We start from the raw sequence: 26,867 nt of genomic DNA on the forward strand, positions 1-26,867 counted from the left end.
CGTGCGAGCGATGACAGACAAGCTGCAACACTTCAATACGGAAGTCAAGATAGTTATAGCCATACTGCTAACCACCACCAAATGAAAATAGTTCATCTTTATTTCGTAGCTCACTTAAACACTACATTTTTAAACGCTCATGTTTTTGTAAGTAAATAAAAGGTTATATGCGTTATACAAAATTAAATACAAACTAATATGTATAAAATTCATAACTGTACCTGACATAGAAAGTAGTGGATTGGTCGTTCTGATTGACAGGTGACGTTCAATTATGTTTTGTAGTAACGCCAACACGAACTACAAATGTCAAGTGCAACCTTGTGCCAGCCCACCTATGTATATATATTTATATTTTTCATACCAGTACAAGCACATCAACATTATTAACAGGGGTATTTTAGAAGACCTTCCTAGTTCCAGAAATTTATTGCAGTTGGGGAATGGAAGGTACTGACTAGAGATGTTAAGAACAAAATGGCAGTATTTAGTCGTAAGATGGTGAGCAGCATTTCAGTCAGTTTCCAAAAATATCCACTGAAAGAATGGATGGATAAGCAGAATAAACAATTCAAGGAGACAATTGTCTGTGCAGAGGGAAGTCTAGTGTCCAGTCCCCAGCGACCAATTAGATGGTGCACCATGCTTGCAATATTGATCAGCAATGTCCACCCAAGAGATTCAAGCAACTGTGATGATGTCAAGCAGTTAAGATTTTGTATTCATTTTAATGAAAGGGAGGAAGATATGACTTGCAGAATTCAGAGAAACTTGACATGTCCCTCTCTTTCTAACAGAATCCAGTCATCAGCACAGTCTACCTTGATATCTTGCAGTAGTGATTCATGCCACACCAATAGGACAAGAGTGATTAAACCTACCAAAAGAATGGAGCCCCTCCTATTTTCTATTTTGTCTTAAGGATCACAATAACGTTTCAGATAAAGCAATCACTCAAATTCGCCAAATACTCTGGATCTGTAGTTTATATCAGGGGTTGTTTCCCTTGTGAGCACAATAACTGCATGGCCACTTGTATGCTGGGCCTAGTGACTCAGGCGGTTGAGGCGCTGGCCTTCTGACCACTAATAGACAGGTTTTATTCTGGCTCAGTCTGGTGATATCTGAAGGTGCTCAAATACGCCAGCCTCGTGTCGGCAGATTTACAGGCACACACAAAAGAACTCCTACGGAACTAAATTCCGGCACCCTGGTGTCTCCGAAAACCGTAAAGGTAGTTAGTGGGATGTAAAGCAAATATTATTATTACTCATCAGTATGTACCCAGTACCACACAAATAAGCAACAACCCTGTACGAGTACACCAGGGATGAGACCTTAAATTCAATGCACTCTAACATCCCTTGAGAAAGATTTTCTGATCTGGATTCACACCTTGTTTGAAAACTATTTCACCATTCAAATACTTATAAACATTCATCCTTCGAGTTAATACAGTGAAACCTCGATTCTCAGTTTTTCGAGGGACCATGAAAACAAAACGTACAACACGGGAAAACAAAAAATCCAGGAATGAATGAAAACCATCAACAATTTGGCTAAACATCACAAAAATTAAATACCGGTATCTATAATTATAATCTTACAAAAACTCCTAAACCAAACCAAACTACAGCCCCAGTGGGACTTTGCCTGCCAAGCGACCGCTGCTCAGCCCGAAGGCCTGCAGATTACGAGGTGCGCATGGTCAGTGCGACGAATCCTCTCGGCAAATATTCCTGGCTCTGTAGATCGGGGTCGCCATCTCACCAATAGATAGCTCCACAATTAAAGGTATTCACGTAGGCTGAGTGGACCTGGAACCAGACATATATCCAGGTAAAATTGCCTGACCTGGTCGCAATCGAACCCGGGCCCTCTGGATGAGAGGCGGGCATGTTAAGACCGCGAAACCACATTAATTACCGGTACGCGAGTTCAAAATCTCGGTACTTTACATTCAATTTTACAGGGGAATCTTCGTCAGTTTCCCGTGAAAACTTCTTTCAGTTCAGCAACTTTGATTAGGCTAGCCAAACTTCGAAAAATCTAATAACGCCAAGCCAAACGACAATCGACCACAAGTAGTTTTTAATTCTCTCATCTAATAAAATAAAGCACATTAGATACAAAAGCACCCAAAATGATGGCAAAATCTGTTCATTTCTTAATCTTTCATTGTAATTTGGACTCCGGTATACTGTTCGTAGTCAGTTTCTGGAAATCTCATACCGCGCAAATTAGGCCTACATCGACTTTTAAAGGTTATGTTGAACTCGAAACCATGGTTTCGAATGTAAGTATCGATTCTTAAAAGTTCTTGAATGCATTATATTCAACTCTGCGCGCCACAAATCCAATCAAATTGGAAAGATAAAAGAAATATAAAAACTTCAGAAATTACGGTTATTTGTGACCTTGAGGTCATCTGGAAAGCGCGCTCGCTGCACATGTCAGTACAAGTTTGAAATGATACCAACCATTTAAAATGTAACGTGCGCAAATAAAACGACTGCAGTTTTTGGCATTTTAACACAAAAACGTAAAATCCCCAGTCTTACACCAGGACCTAAACAGTAATAGGCAATCCCAAGACCTCCCATGGCTTTTTTTAAATCTAGGGTGCAACATCTGTTTTGGTCTCGCTAACATATCATGTACGATAATATCAAAAGGTACTGAATTTGTGTTAAGAAGGAGCAGTTTCGATTCCTGCCTGAAAGCCCAGTTACTCTGCAGTGTCCTGTACAAAGTGCCAAAAACCTCTTCGGCAGTATGATCGAAAAAATGTAAAAATATAAACATCTAACCCTGGACATAATATGGACGTTTTATAAGTGCGAACATATGACGAAACTCGTTCCGTCTTCAAGCAGAGCTGTCGAAATGCGCCGTGTCTCCTTGCAATTGTTGTGGGCACCTTCTGCTTTATGATTTTCCGAGATTCTCTAAACAATACCACCCGAATACGATGCTAAGATGGTCTCTTATGCAAGTTCACCGCCAATCGCTTTTCTAGTACCGGTACAGTACTTGCTTTAATTAATGCAGTGATGGGGCGTTAACGCCAAGATCCATAAATATGCCATAGCCGTCCTTTCGTGAGATACAGTTTATTAAAAAACGATTGATCGAGGATTTAGCATTGATGTGACTGGAATTTCTGGACGGTTGATCCGGGAAAGTGTTTCTTCGAGGAAACGGATAATGCGGGACTTTTACAACGTGATTTAATTACGATGCTCGCGGGACCACGTAATTTGAACGCATATTCCGGGAACGGATAATCGAGGTTCCACTGTAATTCACATCTACTTTGATTATAATAACAATGGTGCCTGTTTTTCCCCAGATGCTTCATGAGGTCCATCAGATTTACAGTATCTTTGAAAATACCTATCAATTATTTAAATGGAAGTAAGACACGCCATCACATTTACCCACACCACTCTATCGAACAGTTTTCAAATTCAAAAACTGATTATGAAGGTTTCCCATATTGAATACTTAATACAGCAAAACCTGTTTACAGCGGAAACCGGGTATCAATGGAAATATTCCACGACCCAAAGCAGAAACCGTTTCTCAGTATACAGTGGAATACATACACCGTTTTGAATTCATAATACTGTAATATTACTGGTTATACGTCCCACTAACCACATACTTTTAAAGTTTTCAAACACCCTGAGGTGCTGGAATACTGTCCCGCTGAGGTGCCGGAATACTGTCCTGCAGGAGTTCTTTTATGTGCCAGAAAATTTACAACACGAGGCTGGGGTAATTGAGCATCTTCAAATAGCACCAGACTGAAGTTCTGCCAAGTTGGAGCCAGAAGACCAGTGCTCTACCACCACAACTACTCAGCCTGGCATTTTTAAAAATTTCTTTAAATCTTTAAGGAAAGAAATAATGTTGATAATCCTACACGTTATATCCAGAAATAAACTCTTGTATATTTATACTGAAATTGTTAAAAAGGAGTATATCTTCCTTGAGAACATGAAAAGTGTGAAAACGAAATTCATTTTAGTCTCTCTTGTGTAATGATTAATAAAGTAGATAGTGTTACATGCATACAGTACTCTGTTGTGTATCATAAGAGGTCACAATGCAGTCAAGTTACTAGAAAAACATCTCTGACTACTGTGCCCACCCCCAGTACACAATACATGAGTGCAATGAACCTTACATTATGTTTACCTGTTCTCAACAGAAACCTGTGCACAACGGAAAAGAAACAGTGATGCCTAAACTAGAACATGTTTCGGCCACATAATAATATGTGTTTAATTACATGGCAGAGACACATTAAAAACAGGATATACACGTTAAAACATTATTTTGTAGAAGACAGATTCTAGCTGAAGATTCCCACAAGATGATCAAAACATGTTCTAGTTAAGGCATGACCATGTATTATGAAGGTTCCACCTAACCAATAATTACATTCTTTTTTCAAGAATTAATTTTTGAATGTGTTAATGGCAAGACAGAACAACTTGCAGCGAGACTGAAGATGCCCAATGTATTTCAACCCTTCCCAACGACCTTAAGAGGACCAAGGCACAGCCAAGGTCTTCTGGAATGGTTGTTCGTGTACAAGCTCCTCGCACATACTTTCAGAGTGACCACATCGTTTGTAATTTGTTGGATGCCAAATTTACACAGAAACGTGTTATGGTGACAATGGGGTAGGACAGGGAGAGGATTAGGAAGGAAACGACTGAGGCCTTAAGGTACAACCTGGGGTGAAAATGGGGAAACCATGAAATACTTCAAAGCCGCCAATAGTGGTGTTCAAATCCACCATCTCCCAAATGCAAGCAAACAGCTACAGGCCCAAAAACTGTGCTACCGACATGCTCAGGCCACATCCTTTTTATGCCCCAGAAGTAAAATTAATTTCCTTTTGTATAAAGGTAAGCGAACACTGTGAATGTACTCTTATCCATGAACACAAGAGATTTTGAGCTCCAAGAATCAGCAAAAACATTGTGTTACATTAGCCCTTTAGTAGAATGCCCCCCCCCCCCCCCCATTGTGGAGTAATATCCATCTGACAACACACTAAACATGACCGACAACATACTGTAAGTTGTAGATTGCATCAAAGTGACACAGTACCACAGCTAATAAAAACTGTAGTCCTGTACCTGAATTCCGTTCATAACTGTGACTGGGTATAAACATAATCTGACTATTCCTAATACAGGGTGTGCTCCAAATTTTCAGGGAGGTTTTAAAACCACCAGTCTTATTGCAAAATCCATGCTGGCCCCGTGGTATAGGGGTAGTGTACCTGCCTCTTACCTGGAGGCCCCGGGTTCAAATTCCCGGCCAGGACAGGGATTTTTTCCTGAATCTGAGGACTGGTACTCAGCCTACGTCATCACAATTGAGGAGTTATCTGACTGTGAGATTGGCGACCCCAGTCTAGAAAGCCAAGAATAACGGCCGGGAGGATTCATCGTGCTGACCAGAAGTCACCTTGTAATCTGCAGGCCTTCGGGCTGAGCAGTGGTCGCTTGGTAGGACATGGCCTTTCAGGGCTGTTGCGCCATGGGGTTTGGTTTATTGCAAAATCCATGAATTTTATATCATGTGGGACTTTTGAATAATTCCTTAAAAGAAAGTCAAGAAAGAAAATATAATACTTACCTGTTTCTCTCCAAATGTTTCCGGATAGCTACTGCCTTCTTGATAAGGTAATAAAGATCTTCAGGTAAATCTGGAGCCAAGCCCATGGCCTTCATAATTCGCAGGATTTTGTTTCCAGACACAAACCTCACCTGTGCAACTCCATGAGAATCTCGCAGAATTACACCTAAAGGAGAGGGAAAAAAAAAACCACTAATACATATGGTTGTTTAATCTCCAAATTTGAGAAAAGAAAGTACTGTAATCACAACTGTTGAAATAATGCCTTGCACTCGATGAACACAATAGTGTAGCTAGACATTTCTATAGTTAGCCTGTTATTTCTAGTATTTTATAAATTAGGATATGTCTAAGTAGAAAAATTGTAGTGTAGTTATTTTTTCAGTTAGGTTCTTGTTTGCATTATTGTTGTGAAATCTGAGGGGGGGGGGGGCTTTTGTTTGTGATATTTGAAACCATTTTTCAGTTTCAACTCAGTTAATTTTTAAACTCTTAGGGTTTTCAGTCTGCCGTAACTAATTTGTGAATAAATAAAGTTTGCCGTTTGCCTGGGTGGCTGATGATGAAGAATGTTGTTTAATGTGGTCTAACATCTAGGTCATCAGCGCCTAATGGTACAAAACGTAATGACAATTTAAGAGGCCAAAATCATCCTTTGACCAGAATTCAAAACATGATGAAGAATGCATGGATGAATATGAATTTAAAACAACCAGTGGACCTGACCCACAATGCCACATATTCCCAGAAACTATCTTAAAACAATAGTATTACTGACCAAGGGACTGCTTCTAAAGCACACTCTTGAATCTATGATGCTTGAGATCTAAAGGGATCCAAAATCCAGGTCAACGGCCTCTCATAATGCTACTTATTGCTAGTAAAGTAGAATCATTTGCCATGTAGCGGTACTAATTAAAAGTGGCACAAATTCACAGTGTTCCACACATTATGGTACTACGCACAAGTATTGTAAGTCGCACAGGTAACGCAGACCTAGGGTGTTTCTCAAGTAATGGCGCCACTCATAGGCAAAGAAAATCAATGGTGTTCCTCACATAGGTATCCTCGTGGTGTTCCTCACATAGCGGGTACTAATCACAGGCAACGCAGACGCACGGTGTCGCTCATATAGTGGTACTAATCACAGGCAACGTAAGGCCATGGCGTTCCGCATATAGTGATACTAATCACATGTACTGGAAACAGTGGTGGTGATTACTGTTAACAGAGGAAGTACAACTAGGCAACCATCCTCTATATACAGGTTGCCCACCAAATCCAGATTTTAAAATTCCCTGACATTCCCCTGTTTTCCAGCCATAAAAACCAGTTTTATCCCTGACACACAATGAAAAAAAACAATACAAAGGAACTATCAGTAATATTAAAATACATTTTAAAAACGTAACATCCAAAAAAAAAAAAATCAAAAAAAAATGAGCAATTAATGTGCATATTAAATTTCAAAACTTGGAAGTTTAATTTAGTCTAATTAAATTCACTTTAAGTTTTAAAAAAAATTTATTACCACTATTGCTTCAGCGAAGAAATTTCTTCGTACCTCCAATGACTGTCGAGCTTCTGCCATCGTCCTCTGCTTCTTTTCTTCTAATTCTTTCAGCAACAAAGGAGCCCTTATTTTTTTTTGCAAAGAATCTCTACTTCCAATGCTACACGTTTCTCCTTTAGATTTTGAAAATACAAAGCATGAGCACTCCTTCCCAGCATGGAGCACGTTCTTATAAATGGAGACCTTTTCAATTCCACCAGGGTTTGAGATAGCATCATATATCATTCTCTGTGCTACAAGAGATACTTGTAGCATGTTCTTTACTATAATTTCTTTATTAACAGGAAAACCACGTTCAACTGAAGCATTTCCATGAAACAATATTAGTATCATTTTGAGAAATGAAGGCAACTTTTCTGTTTTCAAATTTACTGCTGGAAAAACAGTGCGAAGCCAAAAGTGATCTAACCTCTCGTCTTTAGAATACAAAAAATTCACATCTTTCAAAGTATCATTCTCATAAACAGAAGTGAACTCCCTTTGTACATGATCAGCTTCATTACCCGAGATCCATTTGTTTTCAACAAAGTCATTTAAAGCTATCCTTAGCAGTCTGCTGCTTAAGAGGCTACTTGGCTACACTTGGATCGAAACAAGAGATTAATTTAGTCGGTTTATATGCCAGCGGTGAGCAGACCCGGCCAACAGCTGGAAAGTGCAGATTATAACAATGATATGCCAGCGGTGACCTTTCTAGTAACTTCTTGCACAAAGCTACCATTCCTCTTAGACAATCTGTGTGAAACACTAATATATCTCTATCATTTAATCCAGGAGTGCCATCAAGTGCTGCTTTAGCAGCATAACCTATGTCAATTTTAGATGCAGGCAGAAGATTTTCTTTACTGTCTAAATTCATTTTAGGACACTTTCTGAAGACTGCAGTGACTCAGACTTAACAAACCTTGTCATGACATTTATCATCAATGAAAGATTTATAAAGGAGTGATGCAAATGGCGGATCTGTCTGAAACTTTCAGGAATGGTTCCAAATCTCCAACAAGTGATGATAAAAATGACAGCTTTGCCTTAAGAAGCTTATCTTTACGTGAAGGAAGCGGCCGTGGCCTTAATTAAGGTACAGCCCCAGCATTTGCCTGGTGTGAAAATGGGAAACCACGGAAAACCATCTTCAGGGCTGCCGATAGTGGGATTCGAACCTACTATCTCCCGGATGCAAGCTCACAGCCGCGCGCCTCTACGCGCACGGCATTCTGTTTTTTAAACAAACTGCTGGACTGTAAGGAATCTGAGAATCTACTCACAAGAAATAAGTTACGAATGATGGCCACGTGATTATTTTAAGTGATTTACGTTCAGATGCCAGCAGTAGTTCTATTTGTTTAGCATCTGGAAGCAAAAATTTGCTTTTATACCCAAAATACTGAACTGCTCAACAATCAAAAAACTTCTTTAATGCATACCCTTTACTAGTTACTGAAGATCAGAAAAATTGTCATGTGGTTGTTCAAAGGGACTGGAAATTATTTGGGTGCTGAAAGATAACCAGAGCTATATATTTCAATAAATGGGAAAACACTGAGGTTATGTATTATGGCAGCATAAAAAACCAAGGCAAACAGAACAATTTCAGATATAGTTAACCTTGCAAAAAAGCAGCAATTACATCTTATTGTTCAACAAGTCATTAAACAACATGTGGATACCAATAAGGTTTTTCATACAGCATACAGTGTGGCAAAAGACTGCATTTCATATAACAAATACCCTGATTTACTAGATCTACAGGTAGCCAGTGATCTGGATAAAGGTATAAACAGGCCTCCAGAGTCGTATATCAGCCTCCAGTATAATTCATTGTATTAACAATATGCAAGGAAATAGCTGCAGCTGATTCTAAATTGTCAGTTATTACAGACAAATCAACACCATAAAAAATACTTTTAACAACATAGATAGTGCAAATTTCACTGGTGACGAAGCAAAAATATTTTTTCTTTAAATCACTATACAGTAATTGGAGCCTAAAACTTCTGAGAGTATAGTGCACTGGGTAGCTTCATCTTACAGAGCTGGTGAGGCAATCCATGAAGAATTAGGAAGCTTTGTATGAACATCTCCGAATGGCATCAGATAATCAGAATCGCTGTTCTAAAGAGCATTCAATGTGGAAAGGTCAATGCCCTTTTATTTGTTCACACGAGTTTGTGTTAAATTTAGCACTACTGTAATTCCCAAGTGATGTTGCCAATACACTGCACAGCTTTTATGCTATTTTATGTTATGTAGAACTATATTATAGGTCAGTTAAGTTGGTATTGAACTTGTGTGAATTTGAAAAGTACCTTCATTAATATTTTGCTATTATTACTGTATATTATCATATTTATTTGTATTATTATTTACCAGAAAATCTATAAAATCAGCAAGATGTATAAAACTGACAGTACTAATGGAAAATTTGACGATACGGAAACCAACTACTACTGACAAAGCTACAACTATCAAAGGGTAGAGAAAGCCCACCTATTCAATACCATGGTATTATCAATACGAAACATAACAAAATTCATAACTGATGACAAAGCTATTTTAAATAACTGATCAACCCTTCCGTTACGGTAACTCAGCAAAATCATTCTATTGTTTTGACATAGCTCGTCCATCTTTAATTTTTTCATTTCACGAGCGAGTCTGAAACCTATTTCTGTTACCACTGCAACCCTGGACCAGAGCCTTAGTCACTATTGATCTGCATTTAGGACAGTTGCCCAGGTGGCAGATTCCCTATCTGTTGTTTTCCTGGTCTTTTCTTAAATGATTTCAAAGAAATTGGAAATTTATTGAACATCTCCCTTAGTAAGTTATTCCAATCCCTAACTCCCCTTCCTATAAACTAATATTTTCCCAAATTTGTCCTCTTGAATTCCAGCTTTATTTTCATATATTGTGATCTTTCCTACTTTTAAAGACACCACTCAAACTTATTCATCTACTGATGTCATTCCACACCATCTCTCCTCTGACAGCTCGGAACATACAACTTATTGCAAGAAATCAGCTTCTTTTCCCGTATCAAATCTTATTTACATTGAATCAATAACAGTAAATTTCCACCTTTTTTATACTTATATTGGCTTTAAGCAAATTAATCATTTATACAGTACAGGTTTCATTCAATTCACATAAATTGAAAGCATAAAAATGTACTCATTACAATGTTTTTAAGAAGACAAATATATAGATGTTGATTCCCATAGGGACCAATTAGATTGGTAAAACAAATATACCTTGTAATTTCACCTAAGCATTGTAATATAGCTGAAGATGTTCCAAATGGAATGAAACATGTACTGTAAATGATTAATTTGCTTAAAGCAAATATAAGTAAAAAAAGGTGGAAATTACTGTTATTAATTCAAAATGTACATACCACTTAGTTGAGCAGCTCCTCTCCTTTCTCCCAAGTCTTCCCAGCCCAAACTTTGCAACATTTTTCTAACAATGCTCTTTTCTCAGAGATTACTCAGAGCAAATCGAGCTGCTGCTCTTTGGATTTTTCTAGTTCTTGAATCAAGTAATCCTGGTAAGGATCCTATACACTAGAACCATACTCTATTTGGGGTCTTACCAGAAACTTACATATCCTCTCCTTTACATCCTTAAACCAACCCCTAAATATCTGCATAACCATGCAGGCTAACCGTTTATTTACAGTCCCATTTATGTGATTACCCCAATGAAGATCTTCCCTTATATTAACACTAGATACTGCACCCTGGTGGGGATCACTGCCATACGGAACTTTTACCCCATCAACGCAGTAATTAAAATCGAGAGGACTTCTCCTGTTCGTAAAACTCACATTCTTTTAACCCCATTTATCATCATACCATTGCCTGCTGACCATCTCACAACATTAGAGAGTTCATTTTGCAATTGCTCACAATCCAGTAACTTATTTATTACTTTATACACAATAACATCATCCACAAAATGCCTTATCTTTGATTCCACTTCTTTACTCATTTTTAGGGGCCGTATTTTTTGGTAATAGCGATACGCACGAAATTTTTCATATCTTCTTTCTAGCCTATATATGACCTTGTAGGTACCGTACCGTAACGTATTTTAGCGAAATGAACTCGCGAAATATCGCGAAATCTGATTTATTACGCGAATCGCGCAAATAATCACGAAATATACCCCACTTGGCACGAAAAATGCGAAATCGTATCGGAAAAGATCTCCAATAAACGTTTAAATGCTTCTGAGAACTTGACTATAGTAGTTTCTTTCTCAGTTGATTGATAGCGCTGTATATTCTCTACACAAATGCACACCAAGCGATGAGCCCTGTTTATCGGAGGTATGTGTATTCATTTCCGCGATCTCTAAGGCAATCATTAAAAATCGATATATGTTATCGATTACAGCAAATGGCGTTGTGTTCGTAGCAAGATCGGTTGTAGATACAGCAGTGGGCATTATACTCTTTCGCAGTTAGAGTTCGCCACTTATGAAACTTTATCAGCAAATGTCCAGCATTTAAGTACAAAAATGCTGAAAACTAAAGTCACAACAGTTTTTCCGAGGGCCGAGGAATACAACAGTGAGGCGTTCTATGTATTTGATGCTGCAAGAAAGATTCTAATGTGTAAGTACTGTAATGTTCGCATTACGTGAAAACGAAGAGACACGTGCGATAAATACTGTAGAGAATCAGAAACACACAAAAAGAAGTATAATGAAGCAAATGAACATAATTTTAGGCGGCAAATAACAATCGGCGATACTTTACACATCGCAAAGGTATTGAAAACTGGTAGAGAGCAATTTGTAATAGACACAACAAAAGCATTCATGTAAACCAGCATTTCTATAGAAAAACTGGATAATCCTGGCATGAGGACATGGATGAATATAAAAGGAAAGATAAATAATACCGACTTTATTATAAAATATGACGATATTAGTAGGCCTATTGTAAATAAATCGCACCGAGCTCCATAGCTGCAGTCGCTTAAGTGCGGCCAGTATCCAGTAATCCAGATAGTGGGTTCGAGCCCCACTGTCGGCAGCCCTGAAGATGGTTTTCCGTTGTTTCCCATTTTCACACCAGGCAAATGCCGGGGCTGTACCTTAAGGCCACAGCCGCTTCCTTCCAATTCCTAGGTCTTTCCTATCCTATCGTCGCCGTAAGACATATCTGTGCCGGTGCGACGTAACGCAAATAGCAAAAAAAAAAAAATCGTCTGGCTGAGTTGTAATAATGTTATTGTTTTTACGTCCCACTAACTACTTTTACGGTTTTCGGAGACGCCGAGATGTCGGAATGTTGTCCCACAGGAGTTCTTTACGCGCCAATAAAACTAGTAACACGGGGCTGACGTATTTGAGCACCGGACTGAGCCAGGATTGAACCTACCAACTTGGGCTCAGAAAGCCAACGCCTTAACTGTCTGAGTTACTCATCCCCGGCCTGGCAGCACCAGCATATCCATAAATATCCTCCAGGGATATATGGCTTTGCAAAATGCAGTGAAAGCCCGTCTGATAGAAGAGAATTAAGAAGACATTGTTAGTGAAGTTTTAGGAGGTTCGATCGAAGACCACAGTAAATTTGCACCAAGTGTTCGCAAGCATTATGGTTTCCGACGTCTAATGTGGTCAGTGAAAGGGGTTGCTTTGTTTACAAAAATATACTTTCTGACTGTCGCACAACTCTGAATCCTGATAATGTTGAAACCATGCGTAGTTTTTACTTTGGAGACAAGTCATTCAAAATGTAAAAACGTGTAGAACCAAACCAAACCCCACGGCACTTAACGCCCTGAAAGGGCCTTGGCCTGCCCAGTGACCGCTGCTCAGCCTGAAGGCCTGCAGATTACGAGGGGTCGTGTGGTCAGCACGACGCATCCTCTCGGCCGCTATTCTGGGCTTTCGAGACTGGGGCCGCCATCTCACCGTCAGATAGCTCCTCAATTCTAATCAGGTAGGCTGAGTGGACCTCGAACCAGCCCTCAGGTCGAGAGAAAAATCCCTGACCTGGCCGCGAATCGAACCCGGGGCCTCCTGGCGAGAGGCAGGCACGCAACCCCTACACCACATGACCGGCAAAAAAGTGTAGGCTATGTATAAATTCCTAACTTCCGCCTAACTTCGTTTCGAGGTTTCAGTGATTTATATAGGCCTACCGGTACTTATTTCTATAACACTTTGTATATTTGGTTGTTCTAAGGTTTAATAACAATTTAATAGGTACATTACAAGTGTTCACTTTAAAACCACTAATCACAAAAATTAGTTAGATTTACCCCATACCATAAGGAATATTTCACAAGAAACATCGATCAGTATGACAATTTATTTCTCGAAATACCTACCGAAATAGTGTTAGTTTTAACACCGAAATCAACAGTTTTATTTCACCAAAAAATAAGGCCCTTACTCATTTTATATATATATATAAGAAAACAAAGGTCCAACAATAGTACGTTGAGGAATTCCTCTACTTAATTATTACAAGGTCAGATAAAGCTTTGCCTACTTAAAAATACTTTGTATTTTCTAGAAATTTATCCAACCATTCAGTCACTCTTTTGTCTAGTCCAAGTGCACTCATTTTTGCCAGTAGTCTTCCATGATCTACCCTATCAAATGCCTTAGATAGGTCAATCGCGATACAGTCCATTTGACCTCCTGAATCCAGGATATCTGCTATACTTTGCTGGAATCCTACAAGTTGAGCTTCAGTGGAATAACCTTTTCTAAACCCAAACTGCCTTCTATCCATCCATCCAGTTAATTTCACACACGTCTAATAAGAAAGAATGCTTTCCCAATGCTTGCGTGCAATGCATGTCAAATTGACTGGCCTGTAATTTTCAGCTTCACTGGGCGAGTTGGCCGTGCGGTTAGGGACGCACAGCTGTGAGCTTGCATCCGAGAGATAGTGGGTTCGAATCCCACTGTCGGCAGCCCCGAATATGGTTTTCCGTGGTTTCTCATTTTTCACACCAGGCAAATGCTGGGGCTGTACCTTATTTAAGGCCACGGCCGCTTCCTTCCAACTCCGAGGCCTTTCCTATCCCATCGTCGCCATAAGACCTATCTGTGTCGGTGCGACGTAAAAAGCCAGTAGCAAAAAATCATTTCAGCTTTATGTCTATCAGCCTTTCCTACATACACAGAGACTACTATAGCAACTCTCCATTCATTTGGTATAGCTCCTTCATGCAAACAACAATCAAATAAGCATTTCAGATATGGCACTATATCCCAACCCATTGTCTTTAGTATATCCCCTGAAACCTTATCAATTCCAGCTGTCCGGCTCCATGGCTAAGTGGTTAGCGTGCTGGCCTTTGGTCACAGGGGTTCCGGGTTCGATTCCCGGCAGGGTCGGGAATTTTAACCATAAATGGTTAATTTCTCTGGCACGGGGGCTGGGTGTATGTGTCGTCTTCATCATTTCATCTTCATCATGACGTGCAGGTCGCCTACGGGAGTCAAATCAAAAGACCTGCACCTGGCGAGCTGGACATGTCCTCGGGCACTCCCGGCACTAAAAGCCATACACCATTTCATTTCATTTTCAATTCCAGCTGCTTTTCTAGCTTTCAACTTTTGTAGCTTACTGTACATGTCGTTGTCACAGGTAAATTTTAATACTCCTTTAGTGTTAGTATCCTCCTCGATCTGGACATTATCCTTGTAACCAACGATCTTTACACACTGCTGACTAAATACTTCTGCCTTTTAAAAATCTTCGCATACGCACTCCCCTTGTTCATGGACTAAACATCAGTAAAACAAAAGCTGTTGAAATGACTTTCAACAGGTAAGGCACAGTTTCAAACATTTTCCCGTGGGCGGAACTCTCTTGCAATGTTTCCAACTTCAAATACCTTGGAAGTATTCGTTTCAACCAACCAATCATTTCAACAAACCAAGAAATACTTATAGGACTCTGAAAGGTTGAATTTTATTTTCAAGTGAGAAATCTACTCTGGGATGATAAAATACCCCAAGAAGCAAAATTGACAATGCTTCATACTGACTTCATTCCAATTCTCACCTATGGACTCAAAACATGTACGCGACAAGGTTAATAATAAATTCCAGTCAACAGAAATGAAATTGATCACAACAATGAACCAAAAGACCAGGAAGGAAAAGATGAGAAATGAAGCAAACAGGAAAGAGGCTGGTTTCAACATAAACTCATGTTCATAAAAAGAAGAAAACCTTGAAAGACTAGAGACGGGAAGTTCATATTCACAGGGCAGAGCATCAGTATGTTCTGAAGAAATGATTAGCATTAACCATGTCGGGCCATCAGGTTCGAGGTCCACACTGATCCTCGGCGTACCACCATCAACTGGTAAAATAGGCCTGCGGCTCTCGTCTCTATAAACCAAAGGTAATGGATCAGTGTAACTTTAGCAAATGTGCAGGATGCCTCGCAGACACATTCGAGAACCGTACCGTCAAATGAGTGAAAAAATACTATGCTGAACGTATTCATCTATCACAGTACAGCAGATCTACAAGGAAGAAGAATTTCAATTACGAATGAAGTACAACATGCCAATTGTTTGAATTGTGTCCATTCGAGTCCGCCTATCAGTTACAATCATGTTGTACTTGCTAAAAAACCTCTCTACATCGACACTGATCATATGGGCCCAAATGCACTGCAGTGCTACCGAGGCAAAGGAAGGAAACTTTATCTTAAGTGACATCAACATTTGAAGAGTGTCAGTTTTTTGTCCATTCTAATGTTCTGCAGCATCTGTTGGTGATATGCCTCGCAGCCCTCGACAAACTGATCAACAGTGAGACTTCTAAAAAATGGCAACTTAATAAAGACACAAGTGATTTAGGTTCCAGAGCACTGTTTTGCCCTGCAACTACAGGATAATTTGCACACTTCTTTGAAAAACACGTTAGTATCACTGACGCCCATGTGCTTCGAGAGCTCAGTTATGCATTTAAGCATACACTGTTTAAATTGCACCTTAATTTCCTCCTTCTTCGTATTGTTTCTGAAACTCTCCAGCAGGTCACTTGCTTCCAATGGAAACCATCCGTCAGCACACCTCTTCAATAGTGGTAAGATCATCCCACAGCTTGTGAGCATACGGGTGGGATGATTCCTCCAGTACTGTAAGTGCTGCATTAACTTTCAGCAACGGAAGTATATCCTGATCTCTAAACATATCTAACACTGAATGGCCACCGCTATTTAGGGAAATCTCATCAAGAGAGCTAAAGAACTCTGCCAGGGGTGTGAAATACTTGTCAAGATACTGGACTGAGCGAAACCAAGAGTTCCATCAGGTGATGACAGGAGCTGGGAACAACAGTGGATTCAAATCCGGGAAATTATCTTGCAAAAAATTTAGATAGGAGTTCTTTAACTTCCTACAGTGGTGAAAAGCCATCTTAAGTTTTGAAACCAAATTGTTCAACTGTGACAGTTCCTTAAGAATAACATCCCCCACAAGATGCAACTTACGTGCAAAGTGTTGGAAGTGAAGAAGATTGTCTCCAACAATCGTCTGTAATGCCTGGAAACATGTACCCATATACCTGGCAGTCTGACACTAAACCCAGCATGTTTTCATAATCAATATTATAGTTTTTGAGAGCATCAATGACAGCTCGGCTGCATGATGACCCATTGGCAGTATCCCAAAATGAACAGCTTGCAAAATAAACTTGTTCTGCAGTTGGCGTGATCGTCCTGAATAGAACAGCAAAGACACATCTCGTTTGCGATTACTACAATGGGCTTCTCGTCCAATACAGCATTCACCACCTCTGCCCTTGCTGAATCTCCGCAACGTGGAACAATTTCTGCTAAGAGTACTGACTTGAGGCAGATCTCCTGATCCTGGGACATACCTATGGGGCCAATAACATTTCGTTAAACATGCTAATAATAATAGGTTTAGAGGTAAGGACAAATGGTGTAGTGCTGGACTAGCGAATCACCGAATGAGTTTTAAAGCTTTTCCCTATAAACTTCCATTTATGTACATGAAAACAAGCTATTATTTTACATCCTAGATGGTCTATTAAATTGTAACATTTAAAAATAACATCCATCCATGTTTGTTTCGTTTTTGGTTGAATATTGGAATAACCTGACCTAAAATTCCACGTATAGTAATCGCCACGTAAGGCAATACCCCAGAAAGTAAATATTGCCGCCCGATGCTCTTCTTTTTTTCTTTTTTTTGCAATGGCTGATCACTACTGCCAACCTGCCTGGTTACATATTAAAATCACCAGATATAACCATAACAAACTAACCTCAATGTAAACACCAATAATGAATGTTTTCCTACCCTAGTAAATGATAAACGTTAAGATGAAATAAATCAAGATATTCATAATTAAGTCGGTTTCCACGCTCAATGAGGAATTAAGGAAATAAACACACTTTCTCATTCAAATTAATGTTACATATATCTGTCTTTATTTTGATATACAGTAGGCGTACTATAACCATATTCTTGAAAAGAGGGGCATGTTAAACGATGCAATTTATTTAATAAGTCTTTGCAGTGTGATTTTCAAAAGTTCCAGACATCCAATGACTTCCCTTTCTTTTGCGCGAACATTTCCTTCTCTCTTCAATACCGGTAACCAGTAAGGAGAGAGATTATTGGGCATACTGTCAGCCTGCAGGCTGGTTATATCTTCAAAGCTTATCAGGAAACACATAGGAATACTAACGTGCCAAGCTTCGTGAACGGAAATTAGGTCAGCTTTCAAGTTCACTGCGGATTTGAAAATAATAATGTTGTAAGTTCTACAGCCAAAATTTCGTCCCGCAAGAGTTATTTCATATACCGGTAGATCTAGATATGAGACTGGTGTATTTGAGCACTTTCATTATTTCACACAAACTATGTTATTAAATGCATTATCCGAACATGCCACAATTCTACTTACCTGGTATTAGCCAAACAGATTTACAATCCCACAGAAAAAGAAAATATGCTTTAAATATTCTCGCAAATATATTACTAGTGACTTTAACGGCAATGCGGTGGCAACACGCAATTCACGCCAGAACAGTGATTGAACGTTGCCAACGTGCCAGATTAACGGTAAATGTAAATGTTGTATCGGCAAGTAGGGCCCCTAAACTGTACGGTTACCGACACTGGAAAAGACCTGCAAAACACTCAACAGCAAGAAAAGTTAACTATAAATCAATACCCTAATATTACAGGGGAGAAAGGGTAAGGTTGCACCCTTAGGGTATGTCCTTACACGGAGAGGCCTATAAAATCATTGTATTCGGAAACGTGCATCTGCGGGGTTTTCTGTAGAAAGTTTACCTAACCTAAAATTCAACAAGGAAGTATAGCAATCGCAATACTTCAAAACCACCATCCACGTGGTTCTCTTTGGCGGGGGGATGAGAAATATAGGCTAGTTTATGAATATTTTGCAGTCAGGTAGGCTATACCACTCAAGATGGTGGAAATGTATTTTAAACACAAATATAAATAATGCCCATAAATAGGTCTGAAATAGACACTTTTCAAGGTAGTCTCGGAAAGCAGGATGGTTCAGCTTGTGGATGGGGATATTAGTCTACAGGCACATATTCACAGTATCCTCAATAAACGTTTGTTTCTCGCTTTTTGCTTGTTTTGCCTTTCTATCCATTTCTACTATTGCGGCTTGCCGCCAGGCTGTTCACGAGCTGGTTGAGAAAAAATCGCTCCTTTAGTAGCACATGGTTTTTGTTCTAGCAGTGTTTATTCAAAACATCTTTCTTCTTCCATTCAAGTCTTTGATTGCAAAGTGGGCACATCAATATATCTGTATTGCTTACATAAAAATGTTCCGATTTGTAACTCTTGGCACGCTGTTTGATCGTCACTTCATTTCTACCCATGGCTAACAGACATTGAAACAGAACTACTACTCAGCACCTAGGCCTATGTCAAGAATAACCAAAACCAACTATGATGAGTCAACACAAAGTGAATAAACGCGTGCTTGAAAGTGATACCTGGGTTCCCTAGTGCTGAATCGGTAGACCTCAGTTATCTTCAAATTCGTATTGGCAACCTTTGAAACACAAACTATGAATCGAGTAGGCATCGCCGCGCGTACTGTATTAAGCTGTGACTGGTTTTTCTTTGCATCGCTCTTTGGCCGTTGAAAGATAGTCCACACATTGTAACATTTACGGCGCCGGAATAATTCTTTTCACTGAAATAAATAACCACATATATCTTATTTTTAAGAAAAAAATGCAAGGTTTTTAAAAAGACATCAGTTTATTTAGGATAAAACTGAGAATTTTGCGTCTATTTCGCATAAATTGTATAATTTTGCATTTTTTGCTAATTCGAAATCGCTAAAAACCACTTGTAGGGTTATATAAGGTGAAGGCACATACACTGATAAAATTTCAACATATTTTGCATTTTTTGCAAATGCTAAACACCACAAACTCTACACATAGTAAACTATCAGGAGTGACAGCCGATCACCGTTTATAATGGTCTGGGTTACCGGCGTGTCGTCTACCTCTCTGCCAACCTCTGACTAATGTGCATACACATGCTAGGCTGCAATTGTGTATGGAATGTCACTGGGGACAGAAATTGCAGCAGACAGTGTTTTCAGATGAATGTAGGTTCTGCTTGTTTGAAATCGATGGCCACAGTTTGGTTCGCCGCAGGCAAGAAGAGAGGCATCACACTGACTGCATTCGCACAAGACATACGGCGCCAACTCGAGGCCTTATGGTGTGGGGTGCTACTGGATACAACTACAAATCACAGCTGGTGCATCTCCAGGGCAATGTGACCAGTCTGACCTACGTGAATGACATCCTGCAACCCGTTGCCATACCCTTTCTGCACAACACCACAGACGCCATATTTCAGCAGGACAATGCGTGACATGTTGCTGCATGAACATGCGCCTTCTTGTTGTCAGAGGATGTCAGACTGTCGCCCTGGTCCGCCCTATCACCGGACTAGTCGCCAATAAAAAATGTGTGGGATATGGCGAAAAGACGAGTGGGGTGCCGTGACCCAATGCCGACCACCAAAGGTGAACTGTGGAACCAGGGGATTGCTGCATGGATGGCTATACCCAACGGCGCAATTCACGCGTCAATGCCATCGCGCATGGAACTAGTTATCAGTGCCCGTGGAGGACCCAGTGCCTACTAGGCAACAGGACACATGCTGAACCTAGATGACTGAAATGCTAATGAACATGTCCTATGAATATGGACTTCCTATCTCTAGCCTTTCAAGGTGTTCTGTTTTTTAAGAACATGAGTGTGCATTAATAGTTGACACCATGCCAACCAATACTCGCTACATTCAGCTACGTGCGGAAAGACTGTTGTTAACTTCTCTCGCGAAGGTTGTGGTTGAGCGGTCAGCAATGCTGCCAACCTGTTTACTTAGGAACACAGATTATTCTGTAACTGTATTAATTTATCATTCTGGCTAGCGACAAAACCACTGGACTGTGACCAACGAAAGGAAAGGTTAGGACCGCAAAACGGCCTTTAGGTCTCTAGCATTCTGTAAGGCGATAAGAATGCATGCAGGCTGGTGGGTTCCTAGACACCACAATGAACACATCTCCGTAAGGAATTTCAAGTAAGGTTTGCAAAATTTTGACTTCCTTATAATATCGCAAACCTCAGATGGCAAAGGTGTCAACTTTTGCCTGCAATATCTGTTAATGTGCTCTTAAGAAGACGCAGACTACAATGGTTTGGACATGTCATGAGAACGATAATAATAATGTTATTTGCTTTACATCCCACTAACTACTTTTACGGTCTTCGGAGACGCCGAGGTGCCGGAATTTAGTCCCGCAGGAGTTCTTTTACATGCCAGTAAATCTACCGACACGAGGCTGTCGTATTTGAGCACCTTCAAATACCACCGGACTGAGCCAGGATCGAACCTGCCAAGTTGGGGTTAGAAGGCCAGCGCCTTAACCGTCTGAGCCACTCAGCCCGGCGTTATGAGAATGAACAGAACGAGAAAAGAAAGACATTACTTTGACAGAGAAGTGAAAGGGGAGAGGCAGCAGGGGGGCCAAGGAATTGATGGATGTCCAATCCATGTCCTGTTCCTCTACAGGGTCTGGTATGAAGCGAGATGAATCTTCGTAGCGAGCTTTTATGACCACATGCCCTTCCTGTGAGACAACTCTGTATCTATATATTTCGATACCTTGACCGTACACTTCGTTACATAACACAACCGAGTCCGTATATAGTAGACGCCGTGCCACCCAAGACACTACATTCAGCTACGTGCGGAATGACAGTTGTGTGTTTACTTCTCTCGCGGAGCTTTGTGACCACTAATACTATCTATTAGTTCGGTTTCTCTATACAGCTCATCTGGTTATACCAGCACCACATCCAGATTATTCTTCCCTCTAGTTGGTTTCATCACATTCTGAATCAGCTGCCCTTCCCATATTAACTAATTTGCCATTTGTCGGTCATGTTTCCTGTCATTCGCATTACATTCCAATTGACATTTAGTAAATTGAGACCACCATCTACAATCATGTTCCTTTCCATATCGTTTCCAAACACAGCTAATTATCTTATCAAATAATTCTGAATCAGCGTCAGTGTTACCCTTTCCCAGTCTGTACACTCCAAAGACGTCAAGTTGCCTACTATCTTCAGAGATGAGCCTATAATTTTACGCTTGTGATCTTTAACTTTTTTGTAGGTTACAAATTACATCCTACCATTCTTTCCTATCTCCACCATACACACTCCAGTTCCATGAGAAAATTTCTGCATCTGTAACATCATTTCTCGGCCATTACAACAACTGGAACAGCAAGGAACTATTAAATTACTTAATTCTATTCCTTTCTTTACAATACTTTTACAGTTGAGCACGAACATTTTTATGTCGTCCCTACTTGACTTCCAGATCCCTGTACCCTTCTCACTGCTCCCTAGACGATTCCGATTCTCTTAATGTAACTCCCTATAACCCCTCTAAACAAATTTCCTAATTGATACATACCACTGCGGTTTAAGTGAAGGTCATCCGAGCGCAGATCCCTGTCTCCTACCCGTCCATTAGGATCTAGAAATCTCACTCCCATTTTCCCACATACCCACTCCATAGTCTCATTTAAGTCCCCAATCACCTTCCAGTCAGTATACCTCCGATATCAGTATTCCACTGATAATCTCCACTTCCTTATACTTCACCCGTGCTGCACTTACCAGATCCCACACATCCCCAACTATGTTGGTACTTACACCTGCTTGACTTATATTGTTGGTACCAATGTGAAACACTGCCAATTTCTCATTTCTTCCTTCATTCTTTTCTACTTTCCTCAACATCTGCCTTAACGTAATTCCTGGATAACACTTTCTTTTTTGCTATTTGCTTTAAGTCGAACCGACACAGATAGGTCTTACGGCGACGATGGGACAGGAAAGGCCTAGGAATGGGAAGGAAGCGGCCGTGGCCTTAATTAAGGTACAGCCTCAGCATTTGCCTGGTGTGAAAATGGGAAACCACGGAAAACCATTTTCAGGGCTGCCGACAGTGGGGTTCGAACCTACTATCTCCCGAATACTGGATACTGGCCACACTTAAGTGACTGCAGCTATCGAGCTCTGTATTTGCCTGTTTAACCCTCGTAAATAATTTGGGTACGATGTGCATTGGTATCACCCAAATATCACTGTAAAATTTGTCACAAATGGAACATAATAATTGCTTTTACACATATCAAGTGAAAAATCCCTGGCAAATTAAGAAATACCATCGTTATTTGAGAAATATGAAAACATACTTAAGGCTTGTAGACAGGACTGGTTTATGACGTACTGCGCTGCTGATGCCGTCTTTTGTTACTTTCTTCAGGTCCAGGGCTAGCACCGTGGAATGGGAGTGCTATGTCTGTAGATTCTCATTATCTTTGTCCATTCGCTGCTGGTGTCGTCTTTTGTTACTTTCTTCAGGTCCAGGGCTAGCACCGTGGAATGGGAGTGCTATGCCTGTAGATTCTCATTATCTTTGTCCATATGACTAGAGCGGCCAGTTTAAACAGCAAAATGGAGGTCAACAGAAAAATAGCATGATCCCTGGACCAATAAATATTTTTATTTCTGTTCGAACGAAAGTAGCTCGATCCCTGGACCAATAAATCACTAGTCCACTGAATTTTTCTTATGTACATTGGCCATACCATTTTGTCGCCTATTAAATATTGCATATCGCAATACAATTCATGAAATGATGATGTTTGACAAGTGAAGCAATGAAACGAAAGCAAAGAACTTCAGTGAACACAGATATCACACATGAAATCGTTGAAAGTGTAAGACAAAAGACATACGTGTGTCACTGTGAGCGCAACACCAAATGTACTTGTAAAGTGGTAAAGTACGTATATATAATATTCTCCAAAAATCAAATATTTCTTAATTTGCCAGGGATTTTTCACTTGATATGTGTAAAAGCAATTATTACCGTATTCCACGCCATAATCGTCGCCACCGCGTAATCGTCGCATCCTTTATTTTCAATAAAAAAAATCGGACTTTAAACCTTTAATTACATAATCGTCGCACGTCCAAATTTTGTTCACTAATCTGGTTAAAAGGTAAATGGAACTGCAACGTAAGTTGCACATGAATGCTTAATTTAAATACGTGTATGGTTTATGGGCAATTTGGCAACACAGTCACGTTTGCGACATGTTGCACAACGTATAAATAAATAATACCGGTATATGTACGACGCATGGTTTACCGGTAGACTATCGGCAGTTTGACAACGTGGTCGCGAGACAGTGTACTATTTATTCACCACCTACATATTATGCTTACCGGTAGGCTATCGGCAGTTTGACAACGTGGTCGCGAGACAGTGTACTATTTATTCACCACCTACATATTATGAGTTCCCATTTGAAATACGGAAGGCTGTAAGTTATCGCTTATCGGCAACGTCGCCAGGAAATACCGGCTAGGTAGGTTGAATGGACCTCGAACCAGCCCTCAGATACAGGTAAAATTCCCTGACCCGGCCGTGAATTGAACCCGAGGCCTCCGTGTAAGAGGCAAGCACGCTACCCCTACACCATGGGGCCGTCTGCTGTGTTATTGCGCACGAAGTGAAATCCAAGACGATAACGCAGATTTCCACGGAATTATTCAGCCGAATTATTTACGATGTCTCAGTTGTCATCGCTAGACTCTTATCTTACTACTACGTCATAAGTGTCCGGGCATGGGATGAAAACTTTTATCCAAGCAGTCAAGATAATTATTATCCAATGCTATTAAAGCTTTATTTTATAAACTCGTCAGTAATGTAATGTAAAATCATCAATAACTGGGAAGAAATATTAACCTAATTTCCGTATGTTTAAAAGAAATTGAAAAAAATGAATGTTTGTTACTGACGTCTCGGAATACAGTCAACTATACAGTAGATCTACACCGCGCTAGCTAGAGCTCCGGTTTGCGAGCTTTGCGCAAGCGCAGTAGTGTGTCGCAACCAACGAGCTAAACTGATAAATTGTTGCATGCTTCCTTGCTGCCTAACAGTATTGGCTGCTCTGGAATGGACAGATCACAGATGCATTTATTTGTTTCAGATTTACGTGATTACTGTAGACATATGTGCGTGAGAATTTAAGTTTTTAATTTGTGTTTTGGGTGTTTGCAGAAATAAATTGTTTTAATAGTGAACAATTACGGAAAGTCATTTATATCGCAAAACATTAACGTGTAAAGCATTTATAAGTGATTATGGGTAAATATAGAAACTATTCTGCGGGCTTCAAGCTAAGCGTAATTGCCTTCGCTGAACAGCACGGGAACAGAGCTGCATAAAGAAAATTTTCTGTGAGTGAAAAGTTGGTGCGTGACTGGCGGAAAGTAAAAAAACAAGCTAAAAAGCACAAACCCTTCTAGACGCGCGTTTAGAGGTCCTAAAACAGGGAAGTTTCCTATAACTGACGAAGAAGTGTTTAGGTACGTCAGTGAAATACGTAACAATGGCTGCAGTGTATCATATGAAATGTTACAAATTAAGGGACAGGAGGTAGCGCGCAAACACAACATACCGGTAACTCAGTTTAAGGCGACTCGTGGGTGGATTAAGGGGTTCATGCGACGACACAATCTGTCAGTGCGAAGGAGAACAACACTAAGCCAAAAGTTGCCTGCTGATTACACGGACAAGATTGTAAATTTTCACCGATTTGTCATACGTTCGCGCAAGGAAACTTCGTACTTGCTTTCTCAAATCGGTAATGCTGATCAGACTCCAATCTTTTTTGATATGCCTCGCAACAGCACTATTGCGCTAAAAGGATCACGGAGTGTATTAATGAAAACCAGCGGTAGTGAGAAGTTGCGATGCACGGCAATGCTAGCCATTACAGCTGACGGGAGAAAGTTGCCGCCTTACATCATTTTCAAGAGGAAAACGATGCCTAAGAATATACAGTTTCCCCGTGGAATTCATGTACGAGTGCAACCAAAGGGTTGGATGGACGTAGAACTCATGCTGGACTGGGTTAAAACTGTGTGGAATAGAAGACCTGGTGCACTACTAAAACAACCAGCTCTGCTTGTTTTAGATAGTTTCCGAGGTCACCTCGTGAACGAAGTGAAGCAAATTCTCACTACAAATAAGACACGACAGATAGTCATTCCTGGTGGCCTAACATCTGCTTTGCAGCCACTAGACGTATGTGTTAATAAACCCTTTAAAGACCACTTACGTCGATTTTACGAGTGGATGATGAGCGGCGATCAGCAATTGACGCCCGCCGGAAATATCAGGCGTCTACCCTTGGAGTTGTTATGCTCGTGGGTGAAGAAGAGTTGGGATCTTATACCACCTGAACTAGTCTCCAAGAGCTTCAAAAGGACTGGGATTTCGAATGCACTAGACGGTTCCGAAGATGACGCAGTGTGGCAGGGAGACGAAGTATCTGATACTGGTATTAACAGAGGCGAGGACGGCGCATCAGATAGCGAAACCTGCGATAGCGACACCGAAGATTTGGAATAAATTGCGTACTGGTAAGTCCGCATTTCACAACAAAGAGATAATTTTTTGCAAGTGTAATATTTTAACTTTAATACTCAAATTAATGACAAATTAACTTAATATGTTCATTTTTATTTTCAAGTTGGAAAAACGTTCGCCGAATTGTTGCGAAAAATTATGAATTTTGTTTTAGACTATTTTAATTATTTTGATGTATAAACGCGAGTATTACGCGCATCTTAAATTTGTATCAAATACAATTTAGTTATAAATACATTTTTTTAGTAATACAAATACTTGTATTAAATATTCATCGTATAATGGTCGCACCCTACAATTTTTTTTCGAAAATTTTGGTATAAAAAGTGCGACGATTATGCCGTGAAATACGGTATGTTCCATTTGTGACAAATTTTATAGTGATATTTGGGTGATACCAATGCGCACTATACCCAATAATTCTACACAATTTAATCATCTATTCTACCCATACATGTCCGGTTCAACAAAATACTTCCGGGAAGACAACGAAATAGCAAAAGCGCACCTCACAAAAGTCAACATACACCTAAGCATTAGTCCACCTTTTACATCTTGCG

At 40.0% G+C, this 26,867-nt stretch overlaps 1 protein-coding gene across 1 annotated transcript in view; it reads right to left on the reverse strand.

Annotated features, from left to right (window-relative positions):
* Nucleotides 1-26,867, reverse strand: part of RpS13 (ribosomal protein S13) — a 39,435-nt gene that overhangs the window by 9,414 nt on the left and 3,154 nt on the right. The window contains exon 3 of the mRNA XM_067143065.2: nt 5,662-5,827. Coding sequence (XP_066999166.1) covers nt 5,662-5,827 — 166 coding nt within the window. The remainder of the gene's footprint in view (nt 1-5,661; nt 5,828-26,867) is intronic.

Source organism: Anabrus simplex, chromosome 3 (assembly GCF_040414725.1).
Source record: "Anabrus simplex isolate iqAnaSimp1 chromosome 3, ASM4041472v1, whole genome shotgun sequence".
In the NCBI taxonomy this organism is placed as follows: Eukaryota; Metazoa; Arthropoda; class Insecta; order Orthoptera; family Tettigoniidae; genus Anabrus; species Anabrus simplex.